Below are 20,236 nucleotides of genomic sequence, written 5' to 3' on the forward strand. Positions count from 1 at the left end.
GATGGGAATTGCTGGAGGGCTGAGTTTGGAGATGCCTGCAATACACCTTGAACACATGATGTTGTGCCCACTATGTGCACAGGTAAGACTAGCCCATAAACCTCCTCATGCCCTCCAACATTTCTCTGATGAAAATAGGGATGTCTTAAAGAAAAGCGGAGGGACGCGGGTGGCGCTGTGGGTTAAACCACAGAGCCTAGGACTTGCCGATCAGAAGGTCGGCGGTTCGAATCCCTGCAACGGGGTGAGCTCCCATTGCTCGGTCCCAGCTCCTGCCAACCTAGCAGCTCGAAAGCACTTCAAAGTGCTAGTAGATAAATAGGTACTGCTCCAGCGGGAAGGTAAACGGCGTTTCTATGTGCTGCTCTGGTTCGCCAGAACCGGCTTAGTCATGCTGGCCACATGACCCAGAAGCTGTACGCTGGCTCCCTTGGCCAATAAAACGAGATGAGCGCCGCAACCCCAGAGTCGGCCACGACTGGACCTAATGGTCAGGGGTCCCTTTACCTTTATAAGGAAAAGCCGGGTGAAATCAGAAACTGGGGCAGCTTCACCCAGCCAGATGGGTGGGGTATAAATAAATTATTATTATGATTATTATTATTTATTAATTTCTGTAAATACAGGACTGTCCCTGGCAAATAGAGACACTTGGAGGGTCTGATGCCTGAAACCCTCCTCACACATTATTTCTAATTGTGGGTAGATCATCTGGACCCCTCTTGTCTTTCTGCCTTATACTGAGGTCTTAGTCTACACATAAGAATGACGTTCTTATGTTAAGTAGTAAGCAGAGAACTGCCATGACATGAGGCCACCACATTGCTGAAACTAAGCCAGGGCTGATCAGTGCCTGCAGGGGTAACTGGTCATCTACACTTTCTTAGGTTGCATGGCATGTAATAAGATAAAGAGTAAATGAATGTTTGTTTGTTTTTACTATAAATATACTATAATAGGATCGCCTTTGGACTTCCATACCCAGTCCTGTGCTTTTTAACTGTAGACTAGAAGAGCCATGGTTGAAATCACTCGCAGGAAGTGCCTTGAAGTCATTGTCTAGTGGGCTTCATTCCAGATTTCACACAGGCCAGCTTGAAGGCTCGGATCCTGCCAGCCCATTGGAATACTGTCTGCTTTGGCACTCCCTTGGGACTCTGTTTGCTGCCCAGATGCAACACTGTGCCTGGGGGAATGGAACAGAGTAGTTCTGGACAGCCAGATCCCATGTACGACAACATCTTAGAAGCTCTGCAAAATTCCACAAAGTGGCCTTGTTCCAGATTTCCTACCACAGCTGAGCTCCAATGTGGTGCTCAGATGGATCAGTCCTTAAATAAATAATAGTCAAAGCAGGTGTGAATATGAATGAAACATGAAGAGACAGAGGTTAAAATTGATTAATGTCCATTGGGTGAAGCATCAGGCTGTGTGCGACGGAGCATTAAAAACAGTACGGGTAATTTTCTTGAAAAACATTGAGACCTTACATACGTTTGAAAGATTACTTACAGAAATGTAAGTTCGAGGCAGGAAAATGGCACCCCCATCTTCATCTTGCAAATTTGCTAAAGGATCTTCACATGATCTGCTTTTCAAGTTTTTATTTATTATTATTGATTGTCACAGTCCCAGGGTCCCAGACCCCCCTCGGTGGTCATCCAGCCATCTTTTGCTTTTTTCAGGCACAGACTGGCCTTCCTTCTCGATCTTACCAGAAGAGAGAAGACCTGCTCTTCAAAGGGAGGGAGGGAGGGAGGGAGTGAAAGAAATGAACCCATATAGCACCCTTTGTTGTTTTGTCATGTCCGACTCTTTGTGACCCCATGGACCAGAGCACGCCAGGCACTCCTGTCTTCCACTGCCTCCCGCAGTTTGGTCAAACTCACGTTGGTAGCTTCGAGAACACTGTCCAACTATCTCATCCGCTGTTGTCCCCTTCTCTTTGTGTCCTCAGTCTTTCCCAACTGAGGGTCTTTTCCAGGGAGTCTTTTCCTGGGAGCACTCAGCAGTTACAATAACCTCATTTCCTGCCTCCCTAGGAGGCTTACAAGCAATGAGGAGGTTTATGGGTTAGTCTGGATCTTAGCAGCCCCTTTCCAGCCCCACATTTCCTCAGGTGCAGCTATCCTGGCTGGTTGGGCTCCTGTGATGAAGCAGCCCACTGACCTGCTTCTTTTCCACACCGGTGATTAGGCAGACAGCTGTATCTTCTGTTTCTGTTTCTTTTTAGGACAAATAAGGAGCTACAGCAGAACTGGATTAGTATGACTGTTGATAGCTTTTGAACTGAGTATGTGTCTGGGTTTTTTTGAGGGTGGAGGCACCTTTATTACAGGGGATGGAAATAGGAATTGGATAGGCTAGTTCAGAGAAAGAAGATGCGACAGTAAAGATATTCCAGTCCTCTCCTCCCTTTCCTTGGTAATCCTGCCTACTGGCCCATATAGATCTTTGTTTTAACATTTGTTTTGGATGTTTTGGATGTTGTTGTTAGAAGCTGCCTTGAGTTTTGGGGAGGCAGTATATAGATAATTGTTCTAAATCCATGAAAAAATGAAAAAAAAAATGCTGTCGTGTTCAATCAACCCCCTATCTCTTGACATTTCACCTTGTTGCACAAAAGGCAGAGCAAGGAAATCCCATAATTACATGTAGTGCAGGCCAATCAGATATGACAACTTCTTGACGGAGTTGGATTGCCTGGGGCTTATCTGTACCCCCTGGGACTGCTAAGTCATCTTTCTGCAGGGTTGAATGAAGCCCATGTCACATACTACTTTTTAAAGTACAGTCATACCTTGGTTGTCGAACGTCCTTGAACTCAGACATTTTGGCTCCCAAATGCCGCAAACCCGAAAGTATTGTTCCGGTTTGGGAATGTTTTTTGGAACCCGAACATCCGACAGGGCTTCCGCAGCTTCCACTGGGCTGCCAATCAGAAGCCTCACTTTGGTTTTCGAACATTTTCCAAGTTGAACGGACCTCCGAAACGGATTCTGTTCGACTTCCAAGATACGACTGTATTTAGGGGGAGGGGGTTATTGGTTTGTTTTGCTTTTGCTTTATTATGTATTTGGTATTTTCATTTTGTATTTTTATGTTGTGAACCATTATTCGGTGCTCTTCGGATGAACATCAGCAGACAAATTTAATGAATAAAGTTTATAAAGTTTATAAACTTAATATATAAACTTAATATTTGAGTATACTGACTGTGAAACTTGATTCAGAATATTTGTGCAGTGCAAAAAGTGTGACAAATAAAACATATATAGATAATAAACAGGTCAAGGAGTTAAAACTTCTTGTTGAAAGTATAGTATACACAGTGCAAACCCAGGTTTGTTGCTGTGCAATGCTTAAAATGGCCCCGAGACCTGCTTCAGGCACAGAGAATGCAAGCTTGTTTCCTTACTTTGTGGTTGTAGAAGTAGATTTATATTTAGCCGGGCAGACTGTGGGCCTTGCGGGCGGCTCGAAGAAAGAAATAATCTCTCCCAATCATTACCTCACATTGCCTAGCTTCCCAGAGCATTTAAGCTGCCTGGGTGGAAAACTGGGTGATAAATTTAGATGAGATATTTCTTGCCAAGAGCCATGTATCTGACCCGGCCCGGCCTGGTAAGACAGAAAGGGAGAACGACATAAGATCTCCTCTCAGAAAGGAGCTCAAAGTTCTCCAAGCCTTCCATGTTTCCAAATGGAAAAAGAGAGTGCCTTTCTCAAGGACATTAAGAGTCCCATAGGAAAGCCCTTGGGAACAAATTACTGCAGTGGTAGCCTTGTGTTTATAGTGGAATGGCCAAGCTATATCTGTCTTGCATAGCATGGAGTAAATACCTTCTCCATTGAGCTCCCTAAGTATGCCAGCAGGCAGCTGATATGCTTATGTGTGGAATGCTATAGGGCTTTCCTGAAAGAAACCTGACACAGATATAAAGGCCTGCAGTGGCTGTCCTGAACTTCCAAATATTTGGGAGAGGGAAAATAATATGTAAGGAATCCCAGAGAGCAAAGTACCTGGATTCCCTCCTTTTTAGCACATAGTAGCCTTGTTTGCACATCACTTTAAACCATAATTGAAAGCCTGCAACAAACCTTGGTTATAGCGCATGTTGTTGTAATTGTTTAGTCAGTTAGTCGTGTCCGACTCTTCGTGACCCCATGGACCAGAGCACGCCAGGCACTCCTGTCTTCCACTGCCTCCCGCAGTTTGGTCAAACTCATGCTGGTAGCTTCGAGAACACTATCCAACCATCTCGTCCTCTGTCGTCCCCTTCTCCTTGTGCCCTCCAACTTTCCCAACATCAGGGTCTTTTCCAGGGAGTCTTCTTTTCTCATGAGGTGGCCAAAGTATTGGAGCCTCAGCTTCAGGATCTGTCCTTCCAGTGAGCACTCAGGGCTGATTTCCTTAAGAATGGATAGGTTTGATCTTCTTGCAGTCCATGGGACTCTCAAGAGTCTCCTCCAGCACCATAATTCAAAAGCATCCATTCTTCGGATCTCCCATGAAACATGTAGTTTGACCCATGGCATAAATCTTGTTCTTATAGTTTTCACTTGCAGCTGTTTGGGAACACTAGTTTCTGCTCTGTCTCCTCCTCCATCTTGTCACTCAGTATGCGTTTCCATGTGGCATATGGGACCTGCTTAGTCTTGGGCACACCATACGAAACCCCTCCTACCAGCCATGTCTTATTATTGCCTGTCAAGTGCTTGACTGACACAGGCACACTCTTCCCCCCACCTCTTTCTCAGTCTCGGGCAAGGAGCACTTATCAAGCTCTTGATGGGTGCCAGATGTAACTAATGGGCTATGTTCAACTTTGTGGAGGTCTGTTGTACATATTTAAAACTTGAGTCCATTAACATTCGCCCTTGAACATATGCATGTGGACTCATCCCTGCTCTCCAATAACAGAGTTTACAGATGGTTTTTACTGTCCCTGATATTTTTTGCTACTTTAAATAATCCCTTTTTTGTTTGAAAGCCAGCTGTGCAGTCCTTTATGCCAGAGCCAAACTCGCTGATGGGTGCAAGTGAAAGGGTGTGGTCTACTAGTCAGAGCAAAGGGATGGATGCCAACACTCCCAGCAGTCTATATTTGGCTTGGCCAGCAATGCGTTGTGGGATTTTAAAGGAAGCCAGTTTACCTCACTCTGGCTGAGCAAGTTTTTTTTTTGGTGGGGGGGAATGTGTGTTTTTTAAAATAAATATGTACTTGTTCATTCTTGGAAGATGCTGTGTTTTAATCTATGCTTAAAAAATGTGAAAGTTTCTTAAGCACAAGGGGACAGAATCGGTCGATGATGGACTGAAGAGATTCCAAGCTAGACAGTAGGGAGCAGATGTTCTATTTATTTTTTTTATAAGATATTTATTAAGATTTTAAACAATACAACAAACTTCACATTCACAACCAAAAGAAAAATACACCATCACAATCAGTCAAAAAAGTCAAAAAATAAAAAATACAATAAGAAAAAACCTAAGAAAAAGGAAGTAAAAACATAAAAACCAACTTTTTTTAAAAAATGTTATTTTCGTAACCCTCTTTCCAGACTTCCTCACGTCTCCCATTTCTGTGTTCCCTTTTACAGAATCTTGTTCAGCAATACCTCACCCTCTTTCAAATCTTACTTCATTTTATACATTCCAACTATTATGTCTCCAAGTTTCCCCTTTGTTATCAATTATTTAGGTTTGACATAACATTATTCTAACTTCACCTTTGTTCTTGAAAACCAATTTTTACATGGTCCTTTCAGCTAAGTCACTAATGCCATATTATCTTCATATCCTGCATCATTCTAACATTCATACAGTTTACTAACATTCATACAGTTTCTAAGACCCTCAACACTGTTGATAGTTTCTGGTTCCTCAACTTCAGTGGTTGAGAAATTACTCAAATATTAGCTGTGATGTCTGGAAAATATCTTTTAAAAAGCTACAGAATTTACCAGCTTCTTGGCCTTTATGAGCCTTCAGTCATACAACATGAAATGAAAACAATGAAAAGCTCATTTTTCAAAGGTACATACACATGTTTACCATGGAAACCTTTAAAGGGTGACTGCAATATGTGTAAGGATGTAAGAAGACAGGGATTTCCGTTACAACCTGCCATCATCACAGTTAGAACTGCTTCTGTTCTGCTGCAGTTCTGTTTCCAGCAAATACTGCATTGCTCATTTCATTGACTGCTATTTATCCTAATTTATGTTATGAATTTAATGCAATTAATGATGTAATTTTTCTCACATCAATTCTTTTAGTGCAAAGACCATTCATTTCAATATTTGTTTTAGTGCAAAGAACATTCATTTTAATAATAACATCAAACATTAAAAATTTCCATATACAGAGCTGCCTTCAGATGTCTTGTAAAAGTCAGTTGTTTATTTCCTCGACATCTGACAGGAGCGCATTCCACAGGGTGGGTGCGGCTACTGAGAAGATCTTCTTCCTGGTTCCCTGTAATGAGGGAACCATTGCTCCTCTGCCTGGTTCACATTGAGGGAACCGCTACAAAGCCTCAGAGCTGGACCTCAGTGTCCAGGCTGAACGATGGGGGCGGAGACGCTCCTTCAGGTATACAGGGCTGAAACCATTTAGGGCTTTAAAGGTCAACACTAACACTTTGAATTGTGCTAGGAAACATACTGGGAGCCACTGTTGATTTTTAGGACTGGTGTTATATGGCCCTGGCAGCCATTCCCAGTCATCAGTCTGGCAGCCGTATTCTGGAGTAGTTGATTTCTGAGTCACCTTCAAAGTAGAGCACATTACAGTAGTCCAAGTGCTAGATGCAATTGAAATGTGGGGAGTTACATTTTGTTTGTGGACTGGAAAGAACAGCAAGAGTGACTAATAATTGGTACTGTACTTGCTGGATTCAGTTCCATTCCGGACATGGCACGAATAAGCATTGTTTCCACTTCCATTGGAATTCTCCAACACCCCTAGGGATGTGCCACCAAGGCCCAAACAATGGAGCTCTTTGAGTATGTGGATACGTTTTGTTGTTCAGACTCTATGTCACTTCATTTTTTGATAGCTTGTGGCATTTAAGATTTGTGCTTGTAAGAGACAACACAAGTGAACCACAAGGAAAAATACACACAACATCCTCTTAAAGATGCCAGTGAACAAAGAGTAGGAACTATAAGCAGAAAGAGGCAGAAAATCTGAAAAACCCAGTGTAGACATGACGTTGTTCATATGCATACATCCACAGAAATGGTTCCTAAACCATTTCATTGGAGGCAAACTTTACATACGAGCTAGTCCTTAAAGAAGTGTGCTACTTGCTGCTTTGCTAGACATTCATCTGTCTGGCCAGATAACAGCTTCTCCTTCCCAGTTGCAGCACCATGCAATTTTCATTCTAATTAACTAAGGAAAATCCTTTCATTTTCTTTGATGGAGACCAAGGGAGGAACCGTTAGGGTATTTATAACATGATGAAAAGACATAAAAATATCATTTTTCCAGTTTTCGTCCCAGACATTCTAATCTAAAACCAGAACCCTACAGTAGTTTTATACCATAATGATTTTTTAAAAAACAAAAAACTACCGAAGTTCTGTTTGTTGCACTCCTTTGGAATACTCAAATCTGTGCTCCAGTGGCTGGGATTGTACTGTGGAGAAGTGCCCCCCCCCCCACACTGCTGTGTATGTTTGTAATGGAAGTCTGAGGTGACCACAAGATTTGCCTTGTACCTGCAGCATTTGGAAGAAGCCTAATCTGTTTTGGATCTGCTTGTGTCATTTCATTCAGATTCATTCTGGTCTGTTAAATCTAAAGCTCTGTTTTACACACACTATAATGGGGAATCTAAAAACGGTGACAACTTTTTTCCTTTTCACATAAGTGGATGAAATTTGCAGGTAAAGGAGCACCCCTGCCCCAAAGTAAATTAATTACCGGTAATCAGGCAGATGCATTTGGGGGTTTTTGTGTAGAGAACTGCAGATGGTGACAGCAGTCACGAAATTAAAAGACCCCTGCTTCTTGGGAGAAAAGCAATGACAAACCTAGACAGCATCTTAAAAAGTAGAGACATCTCCTTGCCAACAAAGGTCCGTATAGTAAAAGCTATGGTTTCCCCAGTAGTGATGTATGGAAGTGAGAGCTGGACCATAAAGAAGGCTGATCGCTGAAGAATTGATGCTTTTGAATTATGGTGCTGGAGGAGACTCTTGAGTCCAATGGACTGCAAGAAGATCAAACCTCTCAATTCTTAAGAAAATCAGCCCTGAGCGCTCACTGGAAGGACAGATCGTGAAGCTGAGGCTCTAATACTTTGGCCACCTCATGAGAAGAGAAGACTCCCTGGAAAAGACCCTGATGTTGGGAAAGATGGAGGGCACAAGGAGAAGGGGACGACAGAGGATGAGATGGTTGGATGGTGTTCTTGAAGCTACCAGCATGAGTTTGATCAAACTGCGGGAGGCAGTGGAGGACAGAAGTGCCTGGCGTGCTCTGGTCCATGGGGCCACGAAGAGTCGGACACGACTAAACGACTAAACAACAACAGTGTAGAGAACTTTTCAATTGTTCGTTTGTTTAAAGAAAAGTCTTTCAGCTTAAAAAAATAAATAAATTCTGAAGGAAGGATTCCAACCCCTAATCTCTCAAGCTTTGGGTGCTTCTCCAGTCAGTCTGGTTTAATTTCTCAGAAAAAGAAAGTGGGTAATGCATTTAATTTTTTGGAAAAGCTGAGACCAGAGAACAACTCAGAAGCTTAGGGGGTCTCTGATCCACTTTAAGATGCCTTGAGACACTTTGTCAACAGCACAATCCAACTCAGCAATGTGAGATCATGACTCAAATCACCCTCGCTCACCTTGCTCTTTGGGCTACACACTGAGCCAATGAACACCTCTAGTATTTAAAGGGAGCTTTAATATTTGCAGTTGGGCACAGTAGAGAGAGGGGGGGAAGCACAGTCGGAATTGCAAATGTATCTGTTTGGCTTTGTATTTTAAAATCCTTCATAGTTGTCATTATTTGCAATGTATTTCTGTTCTTAGTAATAATAAAAAGCGAAAATCTTTCTCTTTGGACATTGGAGACAGGACAAGGATGATGGTACCATTATGACATTTGCAATGTTCATTTCCGATTTCTTTATAAAGAAATCTGCCCTTTAGTATCTGTACATAATTCATATTAAACACTTGCCTATGTTATCAACTTATGGTGCTTTTCTTCTACGTTTCCCCATTCTTCAGTGCTTGTTTGGATTATGTCTGCTGTGATCTGTTTGCATAACAAGGCAAGCAATGAATAAGAAAACAGAAGTAGTAATTTTGCAGCTGTGTATACCAAAGTGAAATAACCTCCGGGAACCTTATTGTGCTTATGGTTTGCACAACCAGCCCAGCAAACTGACCTAGTGGGTGTAGTTTTCCAGTTCAAATACCACAACAGCCTGGCAGAGGCAGAAGGTCCACACACAAGCTGCCTTTTGCATTGAATATGCTGAGCAATTGTAACAAAAGTCTGCCTTGAAGGTAAACTTGCAAGATTAGCAGCTTTTCTTGTGAAAAGTCTCCAGCAAACACCTATTCTCTTTTTGCTCTGTGTAGTCCAGAGTTGCAGGAAAGACAACTTTCATGTACAGGCATTGATAGGTCTGAAACAGCAAGTAGCAAATGACCCATGATCATCTTGGCTTGCCAACTTACTTGCTACTTCACAAAATCACCTTTTATAAGAAGAGCACTGAGCATAATGACTTCTTATGCCAAAAGCAGTGTGTCCAACTTCGTCTCGTTTGACATTGAGACTTTGACTCTGAGTTGACTTATTGTTGTTGGCATGTTGACCAGCAAGTCTGACGCTATTTGAGACACATGAATGTATTAGTTCTACGCATCACTAGCCCTGAGCAGTGAATTAAAAGCAAAAAAATCCAGCAGTAGAGCTGAATTTTCAGTTTCGGCTCAGATAATTCAGCACTATCAATTGTTGTAAGAGAAGGAAACAGCTGGAGTGTTTTACAAATCCACACTACATACAGGTTTTGTAGCCTCAAGTATGTTTTGTTTTCAAGAATGAAGATGGCTTGGCGTGAGAAAAATATTGCAAGAACAAGTATTTATTGCATTGTTACTTAGCAGAATCTATGCACTGCTTGATTAAAGTAAAACCTCTAAGGGGTTTGTAAGAATTAGTAAAATTTATTTGTTTGTTTGAGAGCCAGTGTGGTGTAGTGGTTAAGAGTGGTAGTCTCGCAATCTGGGGAACCGGGTTCGCGTCTCCGCTCCTCCGCATGCAGCTGCTGGGTGACCTTGGGCCAGTCACACTTCTTTGAAGTCTCTCAGCCCCACTCACCTCACAGAGTGTTTGTTGTGGGGGAGGAAGGGAAAGGAGAATGTTAGCCGCTTTGAGACTCCTTAAAGGGAGTGAAAGGCGGGATATCAAATCCAAACTCTTCTTCTTCTCTTCTTCTTGTTTATTGCTCATTGTTCACCATAAGGTCCCAGGGCAGGATACAGCCTTAAAAACAATATTGAAAACAATTAAAAACAACTTACAACCATAAAAATAAGGTGTGATAAAATTATAAATAGAAGAGTTAAAAACAATTAAAAATATAATTAAAATTAACAGAAAAAAGAATAAGACACATCAACATCAATGTTTCTGGATAGCCTCACCTAAACAAAAATGTTTTAAGCATTCACTGAAAAGAGTAAATAGTGAAGGCTATTTATTTTCCTTTATTACCATAGGAATGCAGAATGCTTGTGCATGTAAGGGACATTCCACTCATTAAATGTACTAGAAATATTATATTTGAAGTGGTCACAAATGTGCCAAGGAAAAAAAAACCATTTCTGGGTCCTGTGAATATGTAGCAAACTTGCTCACAGTATCATGTGTTTGGGCATGGCTCACAGCCTTTTCAGACCAGAATTTGGAACCTATAAAATTGCAATAAAACCAAATGAGGGTGGAGGGACCAACTGTTCTCTAGGTTTGACCATTTATGCATGCCAGACCATTAGTAAGAGGAGTTGCTGCCAAAATCCTCACGAGAAGTTCAGTCTGGAATAGTACCTTCATCATAATCACCACATTATAAGAAAGGGGGGGGGGACTGGCTGTGTAAACGAGTCTTTAAATGCTCCAACTGCGGTTTCTTTCAACTGGGGTGACTGTGGACCGTGGGCTATAAAGGGTTAATGAGAAATCTCAGCTCCTGAGGTTCTTTCTTTCACATTTTTGTCTGTAGGCAAAGTAGGTTGGTTGGTTGCTAGGTGTGTGCATAGCGTACTTCTGGCTGTGGTACAGTGAACATAGGCTTCGACTGTGGGCAAGTGAGCTGGCAACTTAGGAACCAGGGGCGATAGGGCTAAGTGAATAGTCAAAATCAAAGAGCAAGACAGGAGGCAGAACCAAGGCACAAATGAGAAGGCAAGTCCAAAGTGCTAGCCAGATGTTGAGACAGAGCGATGCAGAAATCACTTGTTGCTCAAGTACTATGGAGGATTTGGTGGGTGTGAAAGAAGTACTTTAAAAAGTAACCTATCCTGACACTTTCAGCATTTGGCTTCCATGTATGTCCATGAGTTCTAGTGTTAGGAAAGAGGGAGTAAAACTTTTCTATATCAACTTTCTCCACACCTTTCATAATTTTATAATTATGTAAGTGTGAGCTGTGAAAATAGGCTCCAGTCCTGTTCTTCTTCGTCTGCAGGCTCAGACACTTGTTCGGCAATTCCCTTCATGCGCACTCCAAAGCAGGGGGAATTAAAAAGTGCAGACTTGAATCCATAAGGAGTAAAAAACAAAACAAAATATTTTGTTCCAGTGTGCTGAAACAAAAGTGTTATGGATCTCATTGACTCTTAACATTGCTTTATCTGAATATAATTGGGCTGTACTAGGACCTGGGAACGCAGGTGGCGCTGTGGGTTAAACCACAGAGCCTAGGACTTGCCGATCAGAAGGTCAGCGGTTCGAATCCTTGTGACGGGGTGAGCTCCCGTTGCTCTGTCCCAGCTCCTGCCAACCTAGCAGTTCAAAAGCACGTCAAAGTGCAAGTAGATAAATAGGAACCGCTCCGGCGGGAAGGTAAATGGTGTTTCCGTGTGTTGCTCTGGTTCGCCAGAAGCGGCTTAGTCATGCTGGCCACATGACCCGGAAGCTGTCTGCGGACAAACGCTGGCTCCCTCGGCCCATAGAGTGAGATGAGCGCCGCAACCCCAGAGTCGGTCACGACTGGACCTAATGGTCAGGGGTCCCTTTACCTTTTAGGACCTGGGAAATCAGAGTTTGAATCCCCACTCATCCATGATGATGCCGATTGGCTGACGTTGGACCAGTCAGTATCTCTCAACCTATCTTACCTCCCAGGGTTGTTGGGAAGATTAACATAGTGAAGGAGAGAAGTTTGCATGCCACCTTGATCTTCTTGTAGGAAAGGTGGGATATAAATGGAGTAATGAAATTAAATATAGGCAGTAGGTGGCAGTAACAGGGCCTCTTCTGAGGTATTGCAAATGCCCTTAAATTCTAAGAAGTGTTGCTGGAATGGGAGCTGTGTTCAAATCTTGTATGACTTGGCTATGGCCAAGAACTCTCATTACCAGTGCAGTCAGTCAATGGTGAGGGGGACGAAACCAGTATTAAGATGTTGTAAAGGCATTCAGGATATTGGGCTGTCAGTGGGAAGCAGGTAGAAGGACAACAAACTAAGCTTTAATGAAACAAGCCATGGTTTGCTTGGTCATCTGTGCGGCAACTCATGATTTGTTCTCGACAAACCACAGTTTAGGATTGCATGCAAACCTGACCACTGTGTGCATCCATGTGGCTTTAAAAAAAAAAGACTGGAATGCATGTATAGGAATGATTGGGGGCCACAAACAATAAATCTAGTGTTCTGTGTAATATCTGAAAAGTACTGCAGTCTTCTTTCTCTGAAGGGAGGTGTGACCTTTTGCTGCTGAATGTTGTTTGTTTTTTTAATAAGAAAAAAGAGTTTCACTCTAGGACGGTCTGGGTCCAGATGGTTAGATATCAAAGGTATGTGTAAGGGAATGTATTGTATGGTTGGTTGTTCTTGATATATTGTTAATCTGTTTTCCAGATGCCACTCCTATAGTACAGCAGGACCCCCAGGCTGTTTAGGCTAGTTACTTCCTGGGTCAGACCACGGGACAGATGCCAATCTGTCAAACCTTGAATGTGACTTGTGTGACTTCGGGAGGGGTGGGGAGGTAAAGAGAGAGACTGACAGCACTTTAATGGCTAAGTGAAAAATGTAGCTGCCTCTTGTGTTCACAATGGATTTATTGCAATGTAGAGATTAACAGTAGAGATTTTAAGGAGGCTGTGATTTCTGACCTATCCTCTTCTCAAACAGCACTGTTTCCATCCTGCTATGATTTGGCTTCCACTAAAACCTATGTTACCTGTCCCACTGTCCACTACAGCCAAAACCAGTGTAATTAACTGCATAATTTCAGTGCATTTCTGTGGAAGGGAAATGTGGAAAACAACACTATTATTTATGTAACAGTTGCCAACTAAAGAAGCAACTCTAGTGAATACTGCTTATGTTCGCTTGCAGGATTTCTATTCCTGACCTCGGATGAACGTGCAAATTGCAGCAATTTCCATTTCCAGAGGAATTCTCCCACATCCTTAATTAACACTGTCCATTTAAATCTGCTGCTGAATCAGGAGACTCAATAGCTGCAGCCATTCCTACCAATTTCCCCCCTCTGGTCCTGCTGCAGAATGCCTAAGGGTGAACGGTCCCAAACATTTCTGCAGAAAGTTTCAATTGGTCATTCAAATTTAGGGTGAAGCAGTGAGTCAGAATCTAGGAGAAGCAATCTAAGGTATAAACAGATAAGGAACATGTGTCACAGTACAGCACAGAGCTGAAAGTATTGCCTGCCAGCCTTAGAAGCATCCTCTTTCTGGTCCTTCATTTAAAGTTTCTGGGAAGCTGCATAAATGAGGCTGATATGACACATCACCCAGTGAAAGCTGGAAGTGAGGGCAAGTCAGTGAAGTACATTTGTGTTTTTCCATATGATGAGCCAGCACTGAACTTGCTCAACTAGAACTGGGTCCTATACTTCTGTAGACTTAACTGTAATCAATCTGGAAAAACTTGAGCTGTTACTGGCTGAGAACCAAACTAAGGAAGAAAGAAAAAGTCGTAATTGAGGTTTGATTCTCTGACTTCCAAATCAGCGCACATTGCATAATAGAATGCCGTTTCTAGAAATGGATTGCTGCTTAATGAATCTCATTGCTGTTTTGGCCTTACACAGTTGAATGCTCTATCCAAACCTGATTAAGAAAATCTGAACTGAGATTTGAACACATTCTCTTAATTATGCAGTAGGTTGTAGACATGTGCATGCGTTCAACATAGATACCTTTGTTTCTATTGAAAATTAGTAGATGAAATCAGCAAAGTCTTGCTGCTGCTGTGTGTATTTGTTCCCCCTTCCTTTTGGAGAGTCAGTACATCAGGTCTACTCTCATGTGTGCTGTTAATTTGGAGGCCTAAGCCCCAGAAGAAAAAACCTAAAAGAAGCAATAGCCCTGTGAACAACGCATATTGGGGCTGTCTTCTGTCAGTCAGTGCTGTAGGAAAGGGAGTAGTAGCCTAGAAAGGTGTATGAGGACAGTTCCCACACCCAGTGGAACTGCAACCTACAGAGGAAACTGCTAAAGAAGGTAGATAGCTCAGCCATCAAAGATATGCCTTCCATGCTGAGAGTTGCAACATTAAAGGATATGACTTATCCATTATATAAAGCATGGTTTTCCTCAATAAGGCCTTTTATCATTTCACCTGCAAACATATTGGAATGGAATGTAATTCCAGGATGTTTTCCACTTTGTACATTCTCTCTTTGACTATCCTTAGCTGCTCAAATATTCTGTGTTCTCCAGGTGTCTGTCAGTTCATCGTACCCTTCACTCAGCCCTGCCTCCTTCCCCCACCTTGCAAATCTGAACCAACCAGTTGAACAAGATCTCCTTAATAGCTTCACTTGCTCAACCAAGATGACCTTGTAGGGGCAACAACAAACCAGGAAGGACTGTCTGGGTGGCTGGTCAGTTCATGTGAAGTGACGGATTATAAATCTAGAATATGCTGATATGTAATGTTTTAAATTTGGTGCAACATGCCTGCATTGCAGTATCAAATTAGAATGGAAAGAATTCAAGGAAAGGAGGGATCAAAAGCTGCTGGTCTCCCAGAAGAGCTGATGGAGAGGCTGCCATATTATGTTTTCAGGTAATTGCTATAGTGTTTGCCTGCAGGACAGCAGTTATCTTTTCCTGAAATGTCCTGGAATGCTTGGTTGTTGTTGCTGACCAGTGTATAGGAAGACAAGAGAACTCCCACAAATTCTTCTGTACCCAAATTTGACTCTGTATAACATATAATCTGCATGCTATGTCCATCTTTTGAGGACACATTTTATCTGGTTTGTGGTGTCTATGTTGCATGGTTTGTAACGTGGCATGACAGCTCCAGTTCTGCTGCCTAGTGGAAATAAATTTAGCTTTGTAATCTTGGCTACCATCTGCAAGCTCAGCATCCACAATATCTATCAACCTGTGGTTATGTTGTTCTGGAGATTACAGTTATAGCAGGAACGTGACTATGTAACTAATGGAAATGAATGACTAAGGTAAAGGTACCCCTGCCCGTACGGGCCAGTCTTGCCAGACTCTAGGGTTGTGCGCCCATCTCACTTAAGAGGCCGGGGGCCAGCGCTGTCCGGAGACACTTCCGGGTCACGTGGCCAGCATGACAAAGCTGCATCTGGCGAGCCAGCGCAGCACACGGAAACGCCATTTACCTTCCCGCCAGAAAGCGGTCCCTATTTATCTACTTGCACCCGAAGGTGCTTTCGAACTGCTAGGTTGGCAGGCGCTGGGACCGAGTGACAGGAGCGCACCCCGCCACGGGGATTCGAACCGCCGACCTTTCAATCGGCAATCCCTAGGCACTGAGGCTTTTACCCACAGCGCCACCTACTTCACACTAAATAACTTGACTAATGCAGTTCACTTCTCTGCTTTTTATGTTAAGCTCTATTTAGACCATTGTAATCTTAAAATGGATTTTCATGAGTTACAACCTCACCCTGCCTAATTTCATAAGATGCAAAATATTGTTTTTTTAAAAATCATCTTATCAGGGGGTCAATTCGTTTTCTCTAGGTAGCCAAATATAAGAAATACGTCCCCAGGTTAACATATGACATTATCATTTGCCCTCCTCAGGTATTTGCATAAGAACAAGTTGATGGTGAACACAGAAAGCTGCATTATTGTACCTGAAGCAGCCTTTTGATGTTTGTGGAAGTCATTTTTGCAAGATGTGTTCTGTAAATTAAATATCTTCCTATATACATACCAATGTAAGGCTGTCGTCGCACAGCCCACTTTGGAAGATTTGTAGTGCTGTATCACAATCCTGGATTTGCATGAAGTCAGAGTGGGGGGAGGGGAACAAAAGAGAAGGGAGTTATTTTAAATGGTAATTTTAAGCAGCAGAGGTTGGAACAAAGCAGAGGTAGAGGGACACTGAGAAGTTTTAAGGATATGGGTATGATCGAAGGAGCTGTGAGGATATGGGGGGGATTAAAGGACCCGTGAGGATATGAAGGATTGAATGTGGAGTATAATAGGTGGGAGGTTTGGTGGGGTATGCGAAGAACATGTGTCAGTACTGTTGTGATGTCATTGTTGCATCACAGTCAAAGCCTCCATTCCTTGCTAATCAATACTGATGGGCACAGAGGACTTTGTGCAGCTACATTCTACTTTGTAAAAACAGATAAAGAAATCAAGATTACAGTACTTGGAATTGTGAATAATGGAATCCTGTGAACATTTCTTGCCTCAAGCAAACCTTCTTCTACTCTGTCCCTTCGTTAGGTGGTGTCTCTGTATTTTCATTTTGCCATACACATCATGACATCTAGTTGCCTTAATAGGCAAAAGCCCTGCGTTGCACAAAGGAGAAGGGAACAATGGAGCAGCTGTTAAGCTGAGGCCTCTGCACTGCCTTTTTATGGAAATCTGTTCCATCATTTCCATAGGAACTCTTGGGGTTATTTTGGCATCCAAGACATTAGAAAGGACACTGAGCAGCTTTGTTAGACAAAGGCAGCCCTCCTGGTTGGCTCTGGCAAATACTGTACCTGTGTCCCTTCCAGTGATAAGGTGGTTTCAAAAAGCACCCCCAAGCTATGCACCTGCTTTTTCAGAGGGAGTGCAATCCCATGAACAGCTGGCCTTTCCCTTTAATTCCTGGACCTGGAAACCACCCAGCCAAAAGATGCAAGTGTGATACATATCAGAGCATGAGACTCTTAATCTCTGAGTTGTGGGTTGAAGCCCCATGTTGGGCAAAGGATTTCTGTGGTCCCTTCCAACTCTACAGTTCTATGTAGAATAAAGTAGTAAATGCAAATCTCTCAATGTACAGTAAGCACTTTATTTTCAGGAAAGTGTTCATAGCACAGGAATGGTGCCAGAAGTTGGGGAGAGTGCTTGGCATGGGGCACTGGGGGGGGGAGAGACAGGACAGGGTGCAACTGAACTTGGCTGCTGTTTAGAAGTGTCCCCACCACTGAAAAGCATCTGGGGGTTTGACGAGGAACGCAGAGAATGGTGACACCCTGAGTCAGGCTGGTGAGAGGACTTTCCCTTCCCCCCAGGCCCCTGTTTGGTGCCTGAATGAACCAACTGCAGTCACTGGTTTCAGAAGTGAAGCGTTATGACAATAATTGCCACCATGGAGCCCAAACATGACTTCTTCTGTATTTATTGAGATTGTAGCTTTGTTGCAAAACAATGCATAGTGGACTTTGGCATTTAGATCTTAGAAATTCCGGTTTATAGGACACTTATAAATCTACAAAGCAGGGCCTGCCTGTCTGTGTTTAATTAATTCACACGTCTCTTCCAGAGTTGGGTCATCCTGTTTTACTGGCAGGAAACTGAGGCAGAGCAACACTGGTTTGCCCAAGACCACCTCTTTTGAATCAGTGACATGGGAGGCCTGGCTGAATTCTTCTTCTTCTACCCACTGGGCCAACCAGCTCCCTTGTAGATTCACTGCCTTGAAATTAGGAATTGATATATGTAGTTGTAATAGCCTTGTGAACAGCAGGCAAGGAGAGATGACACCATATGCAGATTCTGCTTAAGAAACCCCCTGGGACCTATTTCTGCGATGAAAGAGAAGTCCTGGCTTGCATACTCAGCTATTACTTTTCAGGTGCTAACACTGGTGGGAGGTTATTTTGCAGCCTTCTCTATTAACCATCTCTCTGTGTGGCATGAAAATCTTACGGCTGTGCTTGGGTCATTGTCTGTGCCCTTATAACAAAGGCAGATCGCTTACTCGCTTGAGAAGAGGAGATGACGGGGAAATGAAGGACCTGGCGATCATTTATTTATGCCACAGTGTTGCATTTCCTTTTGACTCTTCCAGACTTTTAAAGTCTGTAGAGAAAGAGAGAGAAGTGATGATGTTTAAATAAAAATGGCTGAGAAACCTGAGAGGGGTGGCAGGAAAAGGGCTCCAAAAACGGGTCAGTAAGGCATGGGTCGTATATTGCTGTGGAAGTGTCGCAGCCTGGAGAAACAGGCAATATTACATTAATATGTATTTGTATGTATTTATGCTCAAATTCTTTGCCTGCATTTCCTTCCAAAGACACTCTAAGCAGCTCACATGAAAAAATCTAGACTGTATGAACATGTGAAGGAAGATTTGGTTTTGTAAAGAAGTCCAGAAACAGGAGTAAAAGCAAGGGAGTTACTGCTGAGAATGGGAGAGGGTAGCTAGGTAGTTTTCTACACTGTGGCTAGGAAGGAAAACTTTTTTGTGTGTGTTTTGTTGTTGTTATGAACTACTTCCAGTTGAGTTGATAACTTTTTATGGTAATGCTGTGCTTTACAGATTTCACAGCCATCTCCTTCAATTATCCAGGCTTGCACAGTGAGTCTTTGCCTGCTATTAGGAATCTCTCCCCTTTTCTACATCATCTGCAGATCGTTGGCCTCTGTCCATGTACCCAGCGATAGTCTTGGTCAGAGTTCCACTTCAGCTATATCTGACAAGACGTATGTCAGGAATGTTACGCCACTGGCTCCCCCAAAGCATGACGGACATTCAAAGGGGGAACAGGATAATTTTGGTTATATATAGTTATACCCCATGTCATTTACTCCTTTGTTTTCATCCCAGTTGGTGCTCGATATTTCATTTCCTCCTTGGAATGCTTTTCTGCTCCACATTCAGCCCCCTTAAAAAGCTCTGTAGTAAGTATCATTGTGGGAAGGGCTGCGGCTCAGTAGCAGAGCATCTGTTCTGCGTGCAGAAGGTGTGCCAGGTTCAATCCATGGCAAGTCCAGATACAGCTGGGAATCTTCCCTGTCCGAGAACCTGGACAGCCACTGCCAGTCAGTGCAAATTTTTGTTGTTGTTGTTTAGTCGTTTAGTCGTGTCCGACTCTTCGTGACCCCATGGACCAGGGCACGCCAGGCACTCCTGTCTTCCGCTGCCTCCTGCAGTTTGGTCAAACTCATGCTGGTAGCTTCGAGAACACTGTCCAACCATCTCGTCCTCTGTTGTCCCCTTCTCCTGGTGCCCTCAACCTTTCCCAGCATCAGGGTCTTTTCCAGGGAGTCTTCTCTTCTCGTGAGGTGGCCAAAGTATTGGAGTCTCAGCTTCAGGATCTGTCCGAGCACTCAGGGCTGATTTCCTTAAGAATGGAGAGGTTTGATCTTCTTGCAGTCCATGGGACTCTCAAGAGTCTCCTCCAGCACCATAATTCAAAAGCATAAATTCTTCGGCGATCAGCCTTATAAATGGACCAGTGCTCTGACTGAGTTGAAGGCAGATTCCTAAGTATCACTTGGCCCTGCGTGGGAATTCTCAAGCTGCTTTATACGTTTCCTCTGATGCGTAGTTGTTCCTTGGCTACCCCTGAAATAAGAGCCTTTCCATTATCACTGATGAAAAAGACACAGTGATCTAAAAATAAGCAACAATTTATTTCTGGCTGTTTGGCACCGCACAGGTTTTGAATCAAGAATGCTGACTATGGGACCCAGACATGCTCTCTGCTTATCTGTGGCAGCCACTGATGTACATTTCTAGAATGACAATTCCATTGTCTGGCAAGTGGGACTTCCTAGCTGCTCTAGAAA

General features: G+C 43.0%; 1 protein-coding gene across 2 annotated transcripts in view; it reads left to right on the forward strand.

Moving 5' to 3' along the window:
- The window catches only part of B4GALNT3 (beta-1,4-N-acetyl-galactosaminyltransferase 3), a 75,501-nt gene that overhangs the window by 12,766 nt on the left and 42,499 nt on the right, over positions 1-20,236 (forward strand). The window contains exon 1 of one of the 2 annotated variants that reach the window (XM_028746630.2): positions 15,155-15,293. The exons of the other annotated variant lie outside the window; for it this stretch is intronic. Within the exon in view, the coding sequence (XP_028602463.2) occupies positions 15,284-15,293 (10 nt within the window). The 5' untranslated portion in view covers positions 15,155-15,283. Of the gene's footprint in view, positions 1-15,154; positions 15,294-20,236 lie in introns of those variants that run through there. 2 annotated transcript variants of the gene reach the window in all.

Source organism: Podarcis muralis, chromosome 10, assembly GCF_964188315.1.
Source record: "Podarcis muralis chromosome 10, rPodMur119.hap1.1, whole genome shotgun sequence".
Lineage (NCBI taxonomy): Eukaryota > Metazoa > Chordata > Lepidosauria > Squamata > Lacertidae > Podarcis > Podarcis muralis.